The 21726-nt window shown below is 47.5% G+C and overlaps 1 protein-coding gene and 2 pseudogenes across 1 annotated transcript; 1 reads left to right on the top strand and 2 right to left on the bottom strand.

Moving 5' to 3' along the window:
* Positions 1-1649: 1649 nt before the first annotated feature.
* LOC120837842 lies at positions 1650-2798 on the bottom strand (annotated as a pseudogene).
* Positions 2799-4304: 1506 nt separating this feature from the next.
* Positions 4305-15555, bottom strand: LOC8023592 (chitin deacetylase 8). The gene is made up of 4 exons (XM_029993985.3): positions 15385-15555; positions 12295-12685; positions 7364-7813; positions 4305-4781 (listed from the first exon to the last, which is right to left on the bottom strand). The coding sequence occupies exons 2-4, from the start codon at positions 12660-12662 to the stop codon at positions 4415-4417; spliced, it is 1185 nt and encodes a 394-aa protein (XP_029849845.2). The 5' UTR covers positions 12663-12685; positions 15385-15555; the 3' UTR covers positions 4305-4414.
* A 988-nt stretch (positions 15556-16543) lies between these two features.
* Positions 16544-17975, top strand: LOC115331755 (annotated as a pseudogene).
* The last annotated feature ends 3751 nt before the right edge of the window (positions 17976-21726 follow it).

Raw genomic sequence — 21726 nt, 5'->3', positions numbered from 1 at the left:
GTTCGCGCTTTAGGGCGGATACACTAATTGACCAAATATATTTCTTCAGAAAATAAACCTGGCAGAGCGGTTCTGGACTGCCTCGAGATGATTTAATAAGTATATTTGGTGAGGGCTCCAAATGGCCGCAGCATATTTCGATTTGGGTCGAATTAATGTCTCATTAGTCAATTTTCGCACGAATGGGGGGAGCTGATTTAAAGTTTCGTCGGATGTAACCGAGGCAGCGAGACGCTTCAGCGCATATAAGCTCGATGTGAGCGTTCCAGGTGAGATCGTTCGTTTGAGTCACACCGAGGTATATTTATAGGACGGGACGGGACGTCTTCGATTAAGGTATTTTCTAATTTGCATGAGAACTGCGATCCTTGTCGCTTTTGTGAAAACTGGACAATCTTGCATTTTGATTTGTTTAGTGTCATTAACCACCTGGTGCACCATGCCTGGATTTCGTTCAGGTCACTTTGAAGTAGAAGATGGTCTTCAAAAGAAACTATCCTTCGATATAGGACGCAGTCGTCAGCGAACAGGCGGATGTTAGAAGAAATTTTGCCTATAATGTCATTAATAAAGATAAGAAAAAGTGGGGGACCAAGATTCGACTTCTGGGGAGCTCTCGAGGTGACCTCAGCGCGGGTGGATGAGGAACTAGTAATTGTGGTGAATTGAGTGCGAGAGGAGACGAAATCTCGGGTCCAGGAGAGAACGAGAGGTTCATTTCCGAGGCATGAAATTTGGGCAAGCAGGCGACAGTGGGCAATGTGGTCGAAAGCCTTTGGAAAGTCCCAAAATAGGGCATCAGTTTGGTGGTTGGTTTCAAAATTAGTGTATAACTCGTGGGTAAACTCTACGAGCTGCGTCTCACAAGACAGTCCCTTACGAAAACCGTGTTGCTTGTTGTAAAAGAAGTTATTTCTCTCAAGATGAGATACAACGTTTGAGTAGATAATATGCTCTAGAAGTTTTGAAGCTACGCATGTTAGAGATATAGGGCGGCAATGGGAAACCGAAGAACGATTTCCAATTTTAAGGACTGGAACGACCTTACCCAGCTTCCAGACGGAGGTAGGCATCCCTGTGATAGTGACGATGAGAATATTAAGTAGAGAAATTCGCTAGACATTGCTTTGGTGTAGTGAAGAATTTCGGGGGTGATGTCGTCAGGTCTTCAGAAGGATGTAAATTTCAAGTTGTCAAGGAGTTTATTTATCCAGCGCATGAGATGTCAATAGGTTTCATAGACTCGTACGGTAATGCTGCTAATATACGGACGTCGGCGTCTTCTGATGCAAACACAAACGAAAAATGGTCGTTTAATGCTGTGGCACTGTCCGTTTCAGATATTGGGGAACCGTCCTCATCGGTTAGCTGGATAGAGGAGGAGCGATAGTCAGAGGATATTACCTTCCAGATTTGTTTAGGGTTGTTACGCAGGATACTAGAAAAATCCTCAAAAAGAACTTATGTCTAGCCAGACGAAGGTTCCGAGTGTAGGTCTTAAGACACAAAAAGTAGGCATCCCAGGCAGCGTCCCAGTCTAGGCACCCTGCTCTTCTAAACGATTGCTTTTTTTATTATTGAGAGACCTTAATGCTTAGTTATACTATGGGTTGCAAATCATCACTTCGTACAAGGACAGAGGGTAGAAACAAGTCAAAGAGATTATTTAACTTGTTTTTAAAAAAGTAACGAGTTCTGTGCCGCGGTCCTATAGAGTAAAAACTGGCGGCATATATCATAGATATGCAGAAAGATTCCTGTTCATTGCGTCGAAATTGGCGTTGGAGTAGTCGTTGATAATACTTTGAGGATGAGTTTCTATAATGGATAGGTAAGGAACGATAACTCCGAAGTCAGCCAATTGTGGTCGCTAAAACCTTTCGTTTGGCTATGGTGCTTGGACCGCGTCTCCCGCTGGTGTGTTTACCGCGGCCAAAAAAGTGGTCCCTCAATTTCCGCCTGATGACGTCATAAAAGTGTCATGCTGTCGCCGGTCGCGACCCTGGCGGCGTCCCAACAGTTGTGGTATATATGGTAGACGCCTGTTCTGCTGCAGGTCGCTCTTCACTGTGACAGTTCACGGAAGCTAGGGCAGCCGGAAGTTGGGACGCCTAGGACGCCGTGACGACAGCGACACTCGCGTTCGCTCGTGCTTTTCGACAGCATTTTTACGGCCAACCGCCAGGATCGCGACAGGCAACAGCATGACACTCCTGCTTTTATGATGTCATTTGTTGCCACTTGGGGACCACCTTTGACGTATGGGCGGGATAAGACGTTAAACACACCAGTCGAAGCCGCGATCCAGGCACCATAGTTTGGCTAATGGATGTCACGAGGCCTGGTGACGTCGTAAACAAGATCAGGGATGCTGTCTTCACGTGTAGGTTTGTTGACGACTTGGGTGAGATTATGGTTTAAGCATAGATTGAGTATATCCCTGGCTTCACTGGATTCACTAGTTGTTAGACTAAGATAATCTATGTTAGGGAAGTTAAAGTCGTAAAAGACTAAGACATTTGACCTTGGGTACCGAACATTGATTTCAAGCATGCTTGAAATCAATGAGCGGCTTCATTCTCTGCTGCAGCAGAGAATGAAGCTCTTTGCAAAACATGCCGCTGATAATTCGGGGATCGGTAGCAGACGCCGATAATAGTTTTTGTGCAGGACGATGTAACACAAAAAAAGTAGCCTCAATATTGGAGCTCGTAGTAATATGAAAGGAAGAAATAATTTTTTTTTACCGCTATTAGCACACCGTTTTCTCTTTCTGCGAACCGATCACATTGGTAAATATTTAATCAGAGAAGACCAACGCTGGAGACAGATTGGAAACAAGTCTTGCGTCAGCGTTTTTCATCGAATCAAGTTTGAGCCGAACGTTGACAGAATCGCCGCGTCCAATCGGTGTCCAGCGTTGGCCTTCTGTGATGACGCCATCTCATTCAGCACTACGGCTTTGGTATCTATGAAGTGTTGTGCCGCGTCGCGGTGAAATGAGGGTGTGCTCAGTTGTCGCTCTGCCGTCGCCCGTTGTTTTCTTTCGCTTTGGGTTTCCGTAGTAGCAGTGCGTGGCAGTGATGCGTGTGTGTAGTTAAAACGATGGATGCGGTTCACTCTGCGAGTGATATGGATGACTGTATCCAAGGGCGTCGACGTACCCTGACAGGCAGAGTAGAAAAAAGGGGTGAACAAAATTACAGCAACATGCATTGGTGGGTTCTTGAGGAATTCGTTAGCGTAACCCATGGAAAACGCCACGCACGTCCTCCTTGGGAAACGATAACACTGATCCAATAAGAAGGCCAAAAAGAGGCAGCAAAAATAGAGGAAGCAAAAGGGAAAGCCAAAAGAAAAAAGTGAAGGGGTCAGGGTTAGTGTTTCCCTGTGGCGTTTTCAAGGGTCGAGCTAACGCATTTCCGAAGAATCCACGAATGGAGTTTTTCTTGGTGCGTTTTTTGTTTTAGTTTTATCTCCAAACGGTGTATAGGCTTGAGACTACCTCAAGATGCTCCTGAAACTTTTTAGTCCAATCGGCACTCAAAGAGCAAGAACAAAGAAATTGAAAGCTAAACAGAGAAGAGGACGATTGCGCAAGTAGTCAACCAAGTGGCGTCGTAACAAGAGAGAAGGGGGAAGGGAACGCCCCCCCCCCCCCCCCCCCCCACACACACACACGCGCATACACTCCCGAATAGTCCCCACGCCCCTGAGTTGATCACAGGTGAAGATGGCCGTTTTGAATTCGTAAATATCAAAGACTAACATAAAATTTCAACAACACAAAAAAAAAAAAAAAAAAAAAAAAAGCATCTTTCCGTGGTGAATGATGTTGATCGGGGCGAAGCTCTGGTGGTGCTGATGATACTGATTTTGTTCATATGTAGTGCGGTTGGTGCTCAATGTGCTGATGATGCAAAGTTTAACGCGATTATGTACGAATTTGACCGCAGCGCCCTCTCCTGTATAGACGTTGAGTGTCTACATGCAACCTTTCATCCATGACATCTCCAGCTCTTGAGTTACTACAACATCTCAGAGCCCCCGACTCATTACGCAGTCCTGGCCGAGTGGTTAAGGCAATGGACTAGAAATCCATTGGGGTCTCCCCGCACAGGTTCGAATCCTGTCGACTGCGCAAACATCTTCTCTTTCCATAATTTTTTTTTGCCCTAAACGAGCACGTGAGCATGTGAGCACGTGAGCACGTGAGCTCACGAGCACGAGCACAATCGATGTGAGCGCGAACGAACAAGGCTAGACTCTAAGAAACTTCGCCCCTAAAAAAAGCCTGCGACAGGAGCAGTTTTGAACTTGTTTATTTCAGAAGCGAGCGAAAGCGTCATAAATAAGCGCCGAACATCAACGCTGAGACAAATGAAGAAGGGGAAGAATGGGGACTGAGATAGGCTCAGTTGTTTTCGGCTCTGACCCACGGGTATTCCGGAGCGCACTTGACGCAACTTCGCATCACCCGGTCACCAATGTTGTAGCCGATCTTGACCCTGGGGTAGACGCAGACCTCGGGGTTCTTGCACTTGTCACTCGGCTTGACTTCGGTCACGCACCGCGACTCCTTGTAAGACTTGGCGGGCTTGGGGTCCTTCATGAACTCGATGACCTCTTTGACGGTGACCAGGAAGACGTCGTCCTTGGCCAAAAGCCAGTCGATGAACCTGAGGAACCCTGCCTTTCTGTCTCCTTCTCGAAGCCAGCCTTCGTGCAGGAACATCGGGAACGGTGCCTTGTTGTTCTCGTAGAACTCCTTGAAGTTGGCCCTGTGAGATTTGCAAACGTGTGTTTATAAAATAGTGTTTTTTTATATACTTTGTTTCGCATTAAGTCTAATTAGAGCTGACAATCTGATCCGACGGAGCCAATCAAGTCGCTTGAAAAGATACATCGTCATGGCACACGTCGTCTGTGTTTGCTCGCAGTCACCGGCTCAACCGACAACGCACAGAACAAAGCGCAGGATTATGGGGCGTTCACTGTATACCTGATTGGTGAAGCTGGGCACGGCAAACGCACAGAGACGACGAGCATTTTTGCTCGTCGTCGAAATACTGTAACAAATGCATTTTTGGCGCTGCTTGATTGGTTCCTACTTATCTCGTTCGAGAAAGAAAAAAATAGAACCTGTGTCGGACAATCGGTAGGGTGTCCCCGAAAAAATTTACAGGATTTTTTTTTCGCCACAAAAATAAATTAGGCATTGCCGGACGCTCATTCTCCGCCCCAATGTAGTGCTAAAGGTCCGAACCAGATGGCAAAGTTTCAGCGAGAACCAATATTTTCTTCAAAAGTTACAAATTATTTTTCTGAAAATGTCAATGGAAAAATTGTGGCCGACAACGCTTTCGGATACGTGGTGTGCTCTAATGGCGGCAGGAACGGAAACCGGGCGAAAATGGGCCCTATTTGCCCATAGAAATTTTCAGGAAATCACTTATAACTTTTTAACAAAATATCGTCAACTGCCGAAACATCGGCATCTCGTTCGGACCTCTAGCGTTACCTTTCGGTGGAGAATGAGCGGTCGGTCATTGCGTAGTTTAATTTTGCGGTGAAAAAAAACCCTGTAACTTTTTCTTGTTTGAACACCCTCGTTTTTTCCCGCGCGACGCAGACGGTGCTCGTTGACTCGGAGACGCTGCCGGCAGATGGCGTATGCATCCAAGGCGCAGCAAGCGTGCCTGGCGTGCCGATTCGGGTTTCGATAGCATACGATCTAGCGGAAGATGATGATGATGAGGATGACGTTTTAGCTGTTCCCTTTGAATCGGGCGGTTCCGAACAATGTTGGTACCTAGCAAAAGAAATATCAAACGAAAAAAGCACCTATTTCTTTCACTTTCCCCTTGTCCTTCCCGGTCACTTTGCTTTTGTCCTTTGCCACTAATCCTCCAGTCATTGAAAGAAAACCTAAAAATGAGACAGATAAAAAAAAAAACAAAAAAAAAAACGGATAACACGACGCAGTTTTTGTTTCGTGCTGTCCGTTTCTTTGTTTCCCAGTATCAGGTTTTCTTTCAGTGATGTTTACCAACCAGCTCTCCTGCCTACTTTCCCTCCTTGCGTATTCTCCAGTCTCCTTTTCGTTCTTTCGGTTGGTTTTTCGATGCACACGCCATCTGTCGGCAACGTCTTCAAGTTAACGAACACCGTCTGCATCGTAGTTTATTCGTTGATATTTTAACCTTATGCGTGCACAACCTAGACGCACCTCTGTAGCAAATTCCAGCACGATACGTTGAGAAACCGATTTTTCTGGACGGTCCAAAGTGGGATCAAAGTGTGTATGCTGTGGATGATGCTATTCTTTTATACAGATGCGTTCATAGATAATGTTTATTGCATTATAATCATAACCTTAAATTGCAAGCTTCACCCTTGTTTGTGTTAGACTAGTGGCGGCTGATAAGACCCGTTTGCTCTACTGACGCCTAACCCCTGGTTGGCTGTGTTGGTACGCGCTCCACCTGTAATGGAGTGGTCCCGGCTTCGATACCCGGACCAGGCGGATTCTTTCGGTCGCGCACCAGTCACCGGGCTGAGTTTAGAGATTTGTGTTTGTCCTCTGTCGCTCTTGTTCACCTTGTCCAGGGATTATTTTCGTCAGTCAAGTTTGCTTCGTTTCCCCTCGCCGCGGTAAACATTTGTCAAAAACACACCATAAAAAAAGAAAAAAAAACTTTTTTTGTCTGCAAGTCGAAAGTTAGTCCACTCCTAATTTTCACCTAATTTTCGCCCAATTTTCTTTTGATTTTGTGTAGGCTATATATCGGCATATCACGGTAATAGAATATAAATCGAATGATTTTTTTTGGTAATTGGGGGCATAAAAAAGTGATGCACATGACGTCAGGGCACTTTGTTATTTAAATAAGGTGATATTGCACGATCGATTTAGGGATTTCGTTCCAGACGAAATATTAGGGCCTCTGTGGAAAGGGGGGGGGGGGGAGAGGGTATGGAGACGCTATACTTCGTTCACCCATATATGTATATATATGCTGGCAGTGCGGTCGAAGCTATGTGCTAGTTGGACCAGCCGGTCATGCGTCTCTATTTCGTCACGTGATCAAGCTGCCGCCCATATCCACGCCCGGAGAGCGAAGTCAGGCGATGGAAGGAAGGCGGCTAGTTAGTTCGGCGAACGCGTAGCTTCCACAAGGCTGTAAGCTTAGCACGCAATGGGTCTGTAAGTACGTACACTCTACGATGTATGTGACAGGGTAATGCCGAATACTACCGTCAGAACGTCGTTAAGATAGCGATGTGCTCCACCATAAAGATGGTAATGATACCGGAATCGATTTGAAAATGTTCGCGCCTTCAAGATGTGGAGGCCACTTACATGAGGAACTCGTACGCTTCGTCCGCCGACGCAGGCGGCGGTGTGCAACTGTCGATGGTCGAGCAGGGGAAGTCTATCTTCAGGTGTTCGATCTGGTTTTCCTTAAACCACACGTTCAGTGGGATGGCCCACACTCCAGGGTACTTGTCCTCGGGGCAGGGCTCGATGACGCAAGGGGTCTGGAGCCCATAGTCGAGCGTGTACGGGAACATGATCCTGCCGCTGTCCTTCACACGGTTGTGCGGGATAGATGCGTCGTAGAGGAGTCCCGCCTCCTTGATCATCTTGAAGCTCTTGTCGCCGCCGGTGGTCAGGAGGGGAGCCTGCATGCCGTAGATGTCCGAAGCCGGGATTGCGGCTTGGGTGGCCAGCAGGTCGCGCTCGCCGACGATCTCGGCTTTCCAGCCGTCGGTGTCGAGGTCCGACCAGTAAGCCATGGTGCCGTTGAGTCTGGAAGAGGCAACGGGAGACGTCAGCATTCTCATGTTCCCATGACTGTCTAAAGGAAGTCTCAAACCGCAGTCTGCTAATACATAATACAGAAGACTGGGAGTCTCTTTGGGGACACGATGACAGATTTATCCGCGGAGATCTTCTCAAGCATCTATGACGCATGTCTGCTTTATACATATATATGCTTAGACCATGTCTGTAGACAGTTTTCGTATGACCAATATGACGGGACCGTTATACAAGGAAAAAACGTACGCCTCGGACCGTTTCTGCAGACTTTCCTTCGCATGAGGTATTAGCCGTATAACTGTGGCTTAACGAGTTCGGGTGTCTAATCGAGGCAACCGACCGACCCATGGTTGAAACTCGTTGTCGGCACACACATTCAGCAGCAACACGAGTTGTTGCGAGCCAGCGAGCGCGGTTCCCGTATAAATGTGACCGTTAAATGTTTCCCGGTACGATTACAAGTTGTTCCGGTACAGCCTAACGATCGGTTAGAGTCATGTACGTTTAATCTTACGATTGCGGTAGTGGTTTGTTTGTCGGGGAATTTCAGTGAATCATTCCGGAAAACTCCGATAACGGTATACACCATGCATGTGCGAAGGTGCAGCCGGAGTGTCCAGCATCGTTATCGGAGATGGCGGAAGTTTCTACTGAAACTTTCTACTTCCTCCGCTCTTCTTATGTTGTAAAAGTCAATGAAGCGCCAGTGATATGCATTGCTCGTATCCGGCAGGTACGCTCAACGTTATGCAGCGACTACGCGTATAAGAACTCTCGTACGAAATCCAACCGCCGATGCCCCGCTCACACGCAAACGCCATCTCTCTCTCTCGCTCAAGTTTCGTTCGCGGAGGAGAGCTGCCCTGTTACCAGACCCTCCATCAGAATCTCTCAACTTACTACGCAGCGTACACCTCGCTGAGCCGTTTCGTTACGTAGTAAATAAACGCATTTTACCGCAGCATATGGGAAAGCCAGTTTCCTGTAAAAATATATCTGGAATTATTTGTTAAATTAGTAAGAAATTAGTTAAATTAGTAAGTTTTATCGTCTAATTTGACGAGGAAAGCTTTTAATCTCAGTAAGATAAGATAATTATCAAAGTTGCGAAAATAAATAAAACGAAGTAAATTTTGATTTTTGCAGTACGGTGAATGTCAAAATCGGCTAAATAACAAATTTAGGGGAAAAAAAAAAAGAATAACAAAAAAACAACAACAACGAGACCATGTTTTACAGCACAGAGCGCGAAGCATCTTGCGCGAATGCGCAATCGTCAGTTTTCCCAATTTTTGTTTGTTTTGATTGTATTCAAAAACAGTATATATATTATCAAAGCGAGAACAAAATTTGCTTATGCGGGCCACCACCAACTTAGATTGTAAAAGTTTTCATTTCACGCGAATATGTGCGAATAAAAGTTAAAACAAAATATCAGCGATTGGGCTAACGAGGATTACGTTGCGCGGTGTACAATTGCACGGAAGATCCATTACATGATATACCTAACGTCTATTAGGCAGGAGATCAAACTATAGGAGGCGCTTTATCTAGCTTGTTGCTTCCACAGCCCAATGTTCTCTAACAGGGCATAACAAAAAAATTGAGCCTCGTCATGCAGTGTCTGGGCACGAGCCCTTCGCTCTTACCAGCGCTTTGGTCGCACGAGGAGCGGCCCTTTTAATCGTCATCTTCAATATCGTTGATCAAAAACAAACAAAAAAAGTTCGGTTTGTTATCCCCACAGCTGAAGGATGCCACTAGAGGCGGGACTGTTCGATCTCCCCCTCAATAGCTTTAGACTCATTATTTAGTGACGAGAAGATGCCGTACGTACAAAGTATCACAATTAAAAGTCACAAAGAAGAACGGTAATTTTTGATTGTTCACACGGCCAACGAACAAACTAAATGTCGTATAATTTTTTTTTTTGCTTTGCTGCTACCTTTAATTTTTTTAATCTACACAGACGACTGCGTTAGTAACCTTTTTTGTTGTCTTCTTTAGGATGTTTCTACAGGGTGATTACACTGGATCCTAGCGCGGTAAAACGAGTAGGAAAAATCGAGGCCTGCTCATAGAAAGTTCAAAATTTCACTGAATGCGCATTTAGATAGTACATTTTACCCGGTGCAATTTCATGGCGTAGGTGTATTCTTGAGACTAACAACACTATGATGGTGCTCTTCTGATGTTGTCTGATTGGCCACATCACCTCGTATTGTCGACTACGTCCGAAACAAACGTTAGTCTAGGGTAGTAGGGCTGAAGACAAATACGCTCTGCCTAGCGAATCCCTGTTCGTTGCCTTGTTACTTGTTTACATAGCTCAATGGGCAACAAAAACGAAATAATATCTAAGTAGAAAACAACAAAAAATGCAAGAAAAAAATAGTAAAAAAATATTCGTAACAAAAACGCTACATATTGTGCACATTGGTTACTTAAACAGTTGAACACGATTATTCAAAAATTAACAATGGGGTACATCCTTGTAATCAAGAGGGCAAGGTAAATGACGTGTTAGAATATTTATTCTCCAGCATAATAGGTTTTTTATGCTGTTTTAAAACTGTGCGTTGAGCTACGTACAGTTTTGCTTAATTTATAAATTGGCTCAGTGTTTGTTTAGGAAATCAGGCATTAAAGGGTCATGAAACGAATTTTTCAACATTTTCTTTCTTAGCTTTCCTCCTCAACTCAAAAATCGCGCCTTGTAACAAACAATTAAAGAAAACGGAAAGGAGGGGCTCCCCTCTTTCTCGGACCCTCGTTTGTGTACCCGGACGCCCCCACCGCCCATTCTCCTCCTATACTCCGCAACAACGTTTCTTGGCGATGCAGTGGAAGGTACAGGCCCGCGTTCTCTCTCCCATTTTGAGTGTACGCAGGCTCTCCTCCTCTCCTCATTTCCGGAGAGAGGAGGAGCCCGCGCACACTCAAAATGGGAGAGGGGACGCGGGCCTGTACCTTCCACTGCATTGCCAAGAAAAGTTGTCGCGGAGTATAGAAGATTAGCCCGTCGCTCAAAACTCGGACTAAAGTAGCTTTCCCCAGCTTGTTCACCCTTGAAGTGACAGTGCCGCAGAAGCTACGTGCTCGTTGGGCCAGCCAAACTTTTGCCATGTGATTACGCTCCCTCGCGCAGACCCACCTGTAGTAAGTTAAGTCAAGTAATGAAAAGGAGGCGGCTGATTGGTCCGGCAAATGCATAGCTTCCAACCACACTGTCAGCTTAGGGGTAAAGGGAGGGAATAAGTGAAATCCGGTGTCGTGTGATGTGCGGTTGGTCCGGGTGACGCGCTTTGGGGGTACCGCGGATGTATCACAGTGAAAAGGCAGAGCGCTTTCGAAGGGAGGGAGGTAGAACAGAGTCCGCTGTGTTTTCAGGTTTTAGTAACGAAAGTCAGGCTTTTGACTTTCAACGTTCTTTCTTTTGGCCCATTAAGCGATATGCTATTAGTGAAATCCCAATCTAGGTTCATTTATCCCAGCCCAAAATTCATTTCATGGCCCCGTTAAGTAGGCCAATTGATATGTGTCATTGTTGCTTCTTGACCGAGGTGTTATATGAGCTATGACGAAGAGTCTAGTGCGTACTACTTAGAAAGAATGATTCGAAGAATGGGGGCAGGCCACGTTTTATGTCATTGTAGATATGAAGTGAAAGCTTCAGTTCCAAGAGTTGGCGCATTCTATTTTTTTATCTTTTAGTTTTATCTGCTCGCAGTCGCTGCGAGCAGATAAAACTCTTCGCTGTCCGCTCGCTGCGCCTATCGGCAGATGGCGCCAGAAGTTACGGTCATCGCTAACTCGATCGTCTGCAAACACTTTCGCCATTCATCCTGGCGAATTCATAAGTATATTTTAGCACAAACCGAAACCTACGTCTTCAGATTTCACCAGGTAAAAGGACAATCTAAAGGCACATTCAATGGAAAGATTGAGCTGCCTATCTGCTGCCACCAGTTTTTACGGCTCGTTTTACACCGCTAAGATTCATTGTAAAACTACATTCATAGTTTCTTCTTTATAGATAAAGCTGTTAGCGCCCCTTACTCGTAAAAACTGCTGCTGTACGAACGAAAAACTCCACTCTACAGCAGAGGCACTGCTCTCCCTCTTCCCGTCGTTCCTCCCCCATACACGCCAACTGTGCGAGGGCTCGCTCGCTCCCCCTCCCCCCCCCCCCCCCCCCGGCCTCCCCTCCTCCCACACACAGATGCACTGACCCCCACCACCTGTAGACCCCCGCTGTTTTGAAGAAATTCCCCCAAAAAATACGTGATCACGGGGAGAGTGCCCTCTGACTCCGCCCTCCCATCGTTCCTGCTACATCCACGTACCCTTCGGCGATGCAAGAAAATCGGTGTGTGGAGAGCCGATATTATAGGCGTGGCCTATTTAGTGGCCGTAGTTAAACCCTTCATGTAGAAGGCGGCAGACAGAAAGCCGGTCTGTATACGTACGTGATTGATCGCAGTGCGATTTCGCTGCCCCTGTTGTGGAGCTCGTGCACGGCCGAGTAGTCGAGGTACTCGTGATTCACGAAGAAGGTGGTTCCGATCCTGCACCCGCTCTGCTTGTTCTTCCTGTCGGTGGTGTCCATGAGCTCACGGTAGAAGGGCATGTTCACGGTATTCACGGCACCTTCGAAGGCGAGCATGACCAGCTGGGGCATGTCCTTGGCCTCTATGCCATTGGGAGGCTTGATGCTGGCGCACATGCAGTTCTCGCTTCCCTTGCACTTTGCCGGGTCGCATTGCTCTTCGCCACCGGAGGCAGGAGCGGCCACCGCGGCGGCCAAAAGGAACGGCACCACAAGGACTGCCCTCATGGTTTGGTCTTTAACAAATGAGTCTATGGAAGACAATAAAAAAAAGTTAAACTTCGAGGAAATAATACTCCGTTTTCACACCACGGGACTAACGACGAGTAAAGGCTCATTCACACACGCGGCCGACTGAGACGAGATAGGTTTTCAAACCTCTTGTGACGGCTTACGTCCGGCTGAATTGCTGCGCAGCCGGTCGTAAGTCATCAGTAGAGGCTTAAAGACCAGTCTTGTCTCAATCAGTCGTATTCAAAGACAGAGCGTGAACGGGCCTATAAGACCCGTTCGTACCCTTGCGTTTGCTCGCGACCGAGTTCTTGTTATCTCTTACGACAAGAGAACGATGATGATGATGATGATGTATATAGCTATCCCATTTTGAACGGGGGTCTAGTACTAATCGTGTCTAAGCCGGCGGGCTCCTCTGTGTAGCCCTAGAGCATACCAGCGCGCTTTCCCTTTGTGTAACCCTAGAACGCACCGCGCGCCGGCGCCATCTATGAGGTGACCCTGGAACTGCATTTCACTAAAGCGAATGTTTTGCGGTATTTGCGATATCAAGTGTACCTATACTATATATGAAAATCGGTCGTCTATACTCTATAACATTGTCAAAAGTCTGCAAAAAAAAAAGTAATGATACGCGAAATAAAATAAATATAGAGAGAAATAAGTATTCCGCGCGGTTAGCTGATAGATAACGTCAGGGTGTTCTCTTGCCGTGAGACATTTGAAGAGGTTCAAAGGCTTACGGTCGTAAGCAGTTTATTGCAAGTGTGCGAACCAGCTGTAGGCTTATGCAAGAAGCGAATTCGTTTGTCTAGGAAGAGAGAAAGCGAGCGAAAAAAAGTTTAATCAGGGCCTCCTAGATAACAAAGACCTATTGCAGGATTTTTTTCACTTCCCCTATCAGAGGTTGCAGCAAGGGGCACAGATTAAGCACGAATGTTACGACAGCGTTCGTCTGGGACTCGCGCCTTATTAGTGAAGACACGTGCTCTAGCCGACCGCTGACGCAGTTCACTCTATGTCCCACGCTAGCCTCCGGCCGGTGACGTCGGAATTCCGGCGACATGGCCTTGTTATCATTAGACTCGTCACCTCAAGAAAAAAAGAAAAAGAAAAAGAGCGAGTTTTGCGCATTGTTCATAAGCCGCGCGAAGTAGATGGTACACGATTTGATGGTTGGAGGAAGCCCCGTCTTGAGAAGATAGCATATATCTAATCTAAATTGTACCTACACCGCGTAAAAGTGGGAAATTAGTGTTCCTCCGCGAGGAGCCGGACTATACTTTTAATGGGGTTGTTGCGGTGAAAACGACTAGAGGAGGAGTTCGTTTCTCTCACTGTGATGCAGCGGCAAGCGTGTGACTTGCATTCTAAACAATTTTAACCCTACTGTCACCTATGGTGCCTGATTGCCTACAAATGTTATCTCCCTTCGAAAGTTTTTAGTTCGCCTTGTTCGGTAGACGCAAAATAGAAACCAGCTGGCCGGTAAGCCAAAAAGGAATCAGTGAACTTAATTTGTCCTCCAGTGTGTAGTGAGGTACTTCAGAAAGCATTTAGTGGCAGTAGTAGCGAATGATTCGATAACTACGAAAACTATATCTTTTTTTTAATACTTTGACAGATCATTAGGAAAAAGATTATGTCTGAAGTATCCGACTGTACTTTGCCGGCCGTAGATAGAGGCTAATGCGGGGGGCAACGCATTACTAAAACAACAAAAATGTAATTTACCAGCTAGTGGTTACAATAAAAAGAACGTGTTCCTCGCGACCTGTGAATGCACCAACAGCCCTTGCGTTTTACCACGTACGCAATAGGACGCGTCATCCAGACAGTCAACTTTTGTGGTCACTCAGCCTCCTTAATTAGAGAAACTTACTATTTGGATGCCAGATTTAGGGCGGATTTTGTGACGTTCGTTTTAAGCATTCATCATAAAATCAGACAACGCTAGTATCCCTAATACGCCAAGTATGCACGGTGTCGTTTTTTAGTCGACACAGAATTACACAATGGGAAGAAATTTGCGTTAGATCTTTTTTAGCCCTCGAGTAACGTTGCTGGCCATGGGGGCTGATAGAAAAGAAGGCGATGTGGGTTAATTAGCCATTAATAGAATTGGCGCTTGATCGCTATACGGTCAGGCAAAGATTTGTAATTGGTGCTATGGGGAGTAAAACGTAGCGGGACTACACAGCTTTACACCGAAACTAAGCTGTAAACGGGCGGCGCTATTGCAGTCGCCTTAGCTTGCGGAGCCGGCCGATGGTTGAAGAATCGACAACACTGGCGCTTTTTGTTCGCATAGTTCCGAATTGAGGTTGTCTACAAGAATGACAATTGTCGTCGTGTAGCACTCACCCCAGATTTTTCGATCACAATTTCACGGCAAACACAAACCGTATACGGTGGTAGAGCGTCAATTCTACAAATACATTATGCTTCCCAATGCTGAAAATGAAAAAGGAAGGTGACTTAAAACTTTTTAAGTTAATGACCTAACTAATTGGGCCATTTTACCCCGTTTCTTGTGGCCACCTTGACCGCCAACTTAACCACAAAGACAAAAAAGAAAACAGCTTAATAAAAATTTCTATTAAAAAATTAAAAATTCTGCGCGGACAAGAAAAAAAAAGCCCTCGTATATTATTCATTCAAATCTGTTGAAGCTCTGGTGACACACGCACACACAATAGGACTCGTGCACACTAACCGAATGTTTGACGACCGATGAGCCGGCTTCAGTAGCTAATAAGACTCCTCGTAGCAGGTGATGGTGACTAGATCGTGATGAACGTCAGGGACCTATATTTATAATCAGTTTGAAGTGGGTCGATTTATGACGAAACCCCTTCGAATGACGGCCCGTGATAATGGGATCGATAATACACAGGAGGTGGCAGGCACCTCATGAAACAATGTCAATGGGACAATCTTATCTTATCACTGGGAGGTGAATAAACGTTGTGCTGCAAGACGTCAAGACACGATGAGATATCGGTCGGACTCAAGTATCCGGCAGGAGACATTAGGGAGGGTCAAAAAAGAGTTAAAGTATTGCGTGCATGAGAAAACGTAAGCGCTGTGCGTTTGTGTAATCGTTGGGTGTCCCACAGTGCGCATGTGGCATACGCATGCAACGCAGCGATGCGGATTTTCGGGTGCGTATGCAGCGGCCCCCTGCGAGCCGTCCTCGTTGCACTCGTCCCGCGCAGGACAGTGCGACCATGGTTTCAGAGATCCTAAAGCGCGAGACACATGGACGGCAGAATCGTCCGATCCGATATCCGAACCGACAGTCCGAACGCCGCTCCGAATTGCCGCACGCAACAGTTTGAGACACACGCTTCCGACCTTGCATGCGACACGACGATCCGTTCGGCTCCGCCCAGGACCCAGGAGATCCAAGCGTTCCAGCGGACTCCGGAGGTCATCTCTGGTCTCATATTAGAAAATTGTAGTAGACCGTTCCCGCAGCCCGCTAAGCACCCGGATAGCGCTCCGTAATCCGCCACATGACCTTGAACTATGCAGAAAGATGGCCTGAGGTCATCGCTCTCTCTAAACAAAAGCACAAGCTCCTGCGAACGACAAAAATGTCTGGACGAAGTGCCAGCACTAAAATCAAGAACATCCAGAGGGAGATAAAAAAGAAAACTAATTTGGCACACCGCACATATGTTGCCGACATCGCAGCTCGTGCGATGAAGGAACCCAAGCTCTCCTGGGCATATGTTAACTTGCAGCGCAAACCCTCATCCCCACGCCCCAGCTTCTCCCACAACAACGAGAGAGTAAGCGACCCTGCAGTCACTGCTGCCTTTTATCACTTCGCCTAAATGTGGTCCTCCCCCTCTCCCAAACCTGCCGAAATGCATGACCCGGCTGCAGGTGCACTGGATCCAGATGACTTCCTGCCAGACTGCCTGTCCGCAATAACTGTGACAGAAGACGACCTTGAGGATGCTATGGCTTGCCTAAGCCCCTTCGAGAGGTCGGGACCAGATGGTCTACACCCCTTCCTCCTGAAATCGTCAGCTCCCACCGTCAACCCTGTGCTGGCTAAGCTATTCCAGAAGACACTCGACTCCGGCACTGTACCCACCATGTGGAAAACCTCACATGTCACTCCCGTTTACAAGGGTTGCGGCTCAGACATCGCCCTTGTTGACTCATACCGCCCAGTTTCCTCCAGGTCTGTGGTCTGCTTGACCCTTGAGCGTATCATTAACAAGAAGGTCCTGCATCACCTGGAGTCAAACAATCTCCTGTCCAGCGCCCAGCACGGATTTTGCCCTGGCCGAAGCTGCGAGACAGCACTCTGCACAATAGTGCACACGGTAAGCGCCCACCTTGACAACCGTACGCCTTGTGAGTTCGTCCAACTGGACTTCTTCAAGGCGTTTGACGAGATCGACCACCAGCTCCTTAGGAACAAGCTGCACAAGTATAGTATCAGTGGCAGCCTTCTCCGTTGGCTGCAGAGCTTCATTAAAGGAAGGACCCAGCGGGTAGTGTTCGGAGGTGAAAAATCCCCACCCTCTACGGTGCTTTCTGGAGTGCCTCAAGGTAGCGTGCTGGGCCCAACATTATTCCTGATCTACATTGACGATATTGCAAAACTCTTAAATTCCACACCAGTCGTGTATGCCGATGACCTGTCCCTTCTTCAGCCAATCTGCTCTGACAGCTCCTACCAAGCCCTTCAGGATGACCTCGACCAGTGCTTTCGCTGCTCGGCCGAAAACAAATTACCCTTTAACTGTTCTAAGAGTGTTGCAATGACATTCGCTATCTCTTCCAAAACTTCGAGAACTAGAAGCCAAGCCTCAAACTTAACCCTGGGTGGCTGACTACTAAAGCATGTGCCCTCCACAACCCTCCTTGGTGTCGTCCTGGACAGCCGCCTCAACTTTGCCCCCCAGGTCCACTGCGCCGCATCGAAAGCAAGACGCATGCTGCGCTTTGTCACTCGAGTCACACGCGGGATGCCACCTGACACCTTCCGCCATCTTTACACCGCGCTCGTGCTGCCCCGCCTAGAGTATTGCTCTGCGGTGTGGTACCCCCCAGCAAAAATATTTCCAAACCACACTACAAGGCGTGCAACGGCGTGCCGCCTACACTTACTATCGCCGCAGTGTTTCCCCGCCGTCAGTCCCACTCCCCTACAGACTACCCTCTAGTGACCTCCTAAAGACTGCTGCCTGGAGGAGCCTGCACCAGCGACAGCAAGTAGCATCTGTCCGGCTGTTCTGCAGGATCATGGGACCAAACCAACAGGAACTTTATAATGCCCCCTGAGTGAACAGAAGAGCAGGTAGACTCCAGCCCGTGATGTCCCGAACATTATGGCATAGGGAGTCCTGCCTGCTGAGGGCAGCTACGCTTTGGAGGGGGCTCCCCCCAGACCTCACCCAACACATTCCGTCTGATCCCCAAGAGGCGAAAGAAGTAGCTCAGACGCTCTTCCGGGACCCCTCTAACGGTGTTTGAAACTTTTCCCCCTATACTCCTAACTTAATTACCTAGTTCTTTTATTTATTTATTTCACCATTCTGTACAACATATACAAGTTGTAAGAGTGCACAAATCGGTGTTGTAAGCACACTAGTTCTTTTTTTTACCCCCCCCCCCCCCCCCATTCTGTACAAATGTATATATATATATTGTAAGAGTGCATAGGTCGGTGTTGTGGGCACACAAGTGCATGGGCGTCAGCCCTCCCCCAACACCAGCACGCCTGTACATTTCTACCGGTCAAGTGCAATAAATAATATCAAATATCAGCGAGTCATTAGCACCTTTCGTAGATCGTTTCCGCTGTCCCGTAACGCTCTCCGCAACCAGCTGCGCTAGCCGGAACTGTGCAGTCAAGGCCACCGGCCCGCCGGCACAGTAGCGGCTGCTTCGTTGCGGAGGGCTTAGCGGAGGGGGAAACGCGGTCAACGAAAACTCCCTATTTTGTAGGTACGCACACTCCGCTACCGATTTTTAGGTGCGTAAGCGGCGGCCCCCTGCGAGCCGTCCTCGTTGCACTCGTCCCGCGCAGGACCCCAGTGCGACCATCGCCTCCGAGATCCTGAAGCGCGCGAATGCCGTGCGGAGAGGGATAATCGGAAAAAGAGAAGAAGGCGCCGGCCTCTCCACGGGGAGGCGCTCCCAACCCAGTCATCGACGGCATGGCGCGAGGCAGCAGAGCTCCAGAAGTCTTGTTACGTTGAGTTACTGCAACTTCTATTTACAAATTTTTGAGTATTGTGCTGGAACGGTAAACAGCTGCTTTGGGGACGTAGATAGAAAAGCCGTAATGCTTATTTAATTATTTAATTTAAGATATTCATCTGGAGATATTGCGGCTAGCCCCGAAAGTGTGCCTTTTGATATATTTGACTGCAATCTGTATCGCTTATAAAAAAAATCTGTGTACATAAACAAAACTGAATTTACCTAAAAAAAAAAATCATGCGGCACTTTTTTTCCTTTTAATTTCCGCACGTTGTTTGACGTAGCTTTTGAACCTGAGCATCAGGAGAGACGGGCGTTGCGGCAGATAGGTGGAAGGCCCATACGAGATGGCCTGCAACACCGGCGTGGGGCGCCTGCGAGGGGCGCCGGCGAGGGGGCGCCGGCGAGGGGACGCCGGCAAGGGGACGCCGGCAAAGGGAACGCATTGTGTAGGCGCGTATGTGTGCGTTTTGATAGAAGAAAAGGAACGCCACGCCGCTAGTCGTCTGGAAGAGCATTTGCTGCACACACCGAAACGTGCAAAAACATAAATGCACGCACACATGCTTCAGCATCTGTTTCTCCCCCACAGCAATTACTGCCTCCCCCCCCCCCCCCCCCCCTTACACACGCTTCCATAGAACATGTTGCTAAAAGAAAAAAAAATAATAACAACTGGCTTGGCTCGCTTTGGCCCGCCTTGTGGTCTTGAATGCAAGGACCGTAACAGGCCCGTGCCCTTCATGAATGCAGCCGTGAAGCCCGAGCCCGGCCCTTGGCGCGCGGGCTGGCCCATACCTGAGCAGATCTCTACCTGCGGCGCTGACGACTCCCCCCCCCCCCCCCCCCTCCCCCCGCCCCCCCTCTGTTATGACTGGGCGGACATCGCTGCCTTGTAGCTGGCGACGGAGTTAGCGAAATTACACTCGCACTGCTGAGGAGCGAGTCCAATCTATAGAGTTATTATAATGTACACTAGAGGGTTCAACTGGCGCTAGTGTCTATGCGACTTCGTGACGCAAATTGAAGCAGACAGCAACAAGTCTAGTTTTGCGGTGCTCCTGTGCATTCCATGCGAAAACGCGAGTGCATTTTGTCTCTTCGCCCGAAAATAACACAAAACATTATGGTTATGTGGGTCGTACCGAATAGTATGTACCTTGATTAACATTGTAAAAGTGTAATTACTTTAGTTAGCGCATTTTTCTTCATTAGTGAACGATGTTTAACTTCTCTACATTTCAGTCCCAAACGTGCGTTCCGCAGCACGTATGTAAAACCAAGCGACGAATCAAAGGAAAATTACAATCGAAAGGAATGTAGAGTGAGTTCAAGACTCGCCAGCATTCCAGTGAGGCTTATATATTGCTATGCCAGTCCTGTCACTATATGAAGATGACCCCGTCGTGCATGAGCGGATAAAAACATTCAAAACACAAATGATAAAGCACGTGGGCTATGAAAGGTGTTCCTTCGTATTGTTTTCTCTGCCGGGCAGCTTTTATCGGGCACTTGTTCTCAAAAATTTTGATCGTGCAGGTGATACTTTGAACGTAGAAGTTAGCACAGAGCAGAAAAAATAAAGCGGTACTTACTTATTTAAAATCGGAGTATAATATGTGGCCTTCAATTTATTTTGACCGTACATGCGCGGGTAGTTACTGATCCAGTGTTGCTGCGTAGTTCTTGCCGTCTCTTTTAAATTCCAGACGTCCTTCGTTCGTTTGGCACGTATATATCCCTCATGCCGAAAAGCGCCGACGTCGTGTTCGCGCTAAGAGTGTGCGACAGTGCACATAAATATACACCTACGAAGCCGTTTAAGCACCGTTTTTAATGCAATGAATTTGAAAAAAAAAACAAAAAAAAAACCCGCCGTTGCTGACCAATTATTTCGTCGGCCTGAGTGAGGAATGTTCCAAGCTACTTAGTACGTACAAATTATTCAGGATATTTGCTCTTATGATCGAGCGCAGGGAGGAAATGCACTCAATTTTTCCCCTAGAAATGCATTACCGGAAGTCAATTTTCGACTGGTTGCTGTCTGCTTCAATTTGCGTCAGCACACTAGCGCGACTTGAACCTCTAGCATACATTATATTAACTCTATAGTCCAATCGGACGGCCGGTGAAGGCTTCGCGCGTACGATTCGGGATCTCGGATGCCATGGTGCGACGAGAGCAGTTTGCATGGACACATCTACAGGGTGAAACAAGGAGACTCCAGGCTCTTTAAATCGACCGGAAAATTCGGTTTCTTAACCTATCGCGCTACGACTTTGTGCAGCGCTGCCAACAGATATGGTGCATTTTTGTTTTGTAAAATTTGCGAAGAGCGAACTTACGCGAGGAAAAAGTAAAGAAAGAAAAAGGCTTGGCTCCTATGGAAACGCAGCGACGCCACCGGTCTGCGAACAACACGGCGCCGTTTCGCATGGGAGACAAGAGATGGCGGAAAAAACGCCGCCAACGAACGAGCCTACGGCGCCTAGAGCAGGCCTTTTTAGCAGACGATCTCTTGGACTCAAAAGCGGGGCGCGTTCCGCAGGCGGCGACAGTCGCAGAAACAAAATAGACAGGCGCGGTAACAGCAAGGAACTGCAGTTCCTTGTCTGCAAAAGGGCCGGCTCTCGGCGTCGTCTGCTTGTTCGTTGGCGGCAGTTGGCGTCGCGACCGCTTGCGCCATCTCTTGTCTCCCGTGCGAAACGGCGCCGTGTTGTTTGCAGACCAGTGGCGTCGCTGCGTTTCCAGAGGAGCTAAGCCTTTTTCTTTCTTTACTTTTTCCTCAGGTAAGTTCGCTCTTCGCAAATTCTACAAAAAAAAAAAA

The sequence above is a fragment of the Ixodes scapularis genome, unplaced genomic scaffold (assembly GCF_016920785.2).
Source record: "Ixodes scapularis isolate PalLabHiFi unplaced genomic scaffold, ASM1692078v2 PGA_scaffold8__174_contigs__length_109621045, whole genome shotgun sequence".
Lineage (NCBI taxonomy): Eukaryota > Metazoa > Arthropoda > Arachnida > Ixodida > Ixodidae > Ixodes > Ixodes scapularis.
This window is presented reverse-complemented; position numbering and strand designations above follow the sequence as displayed.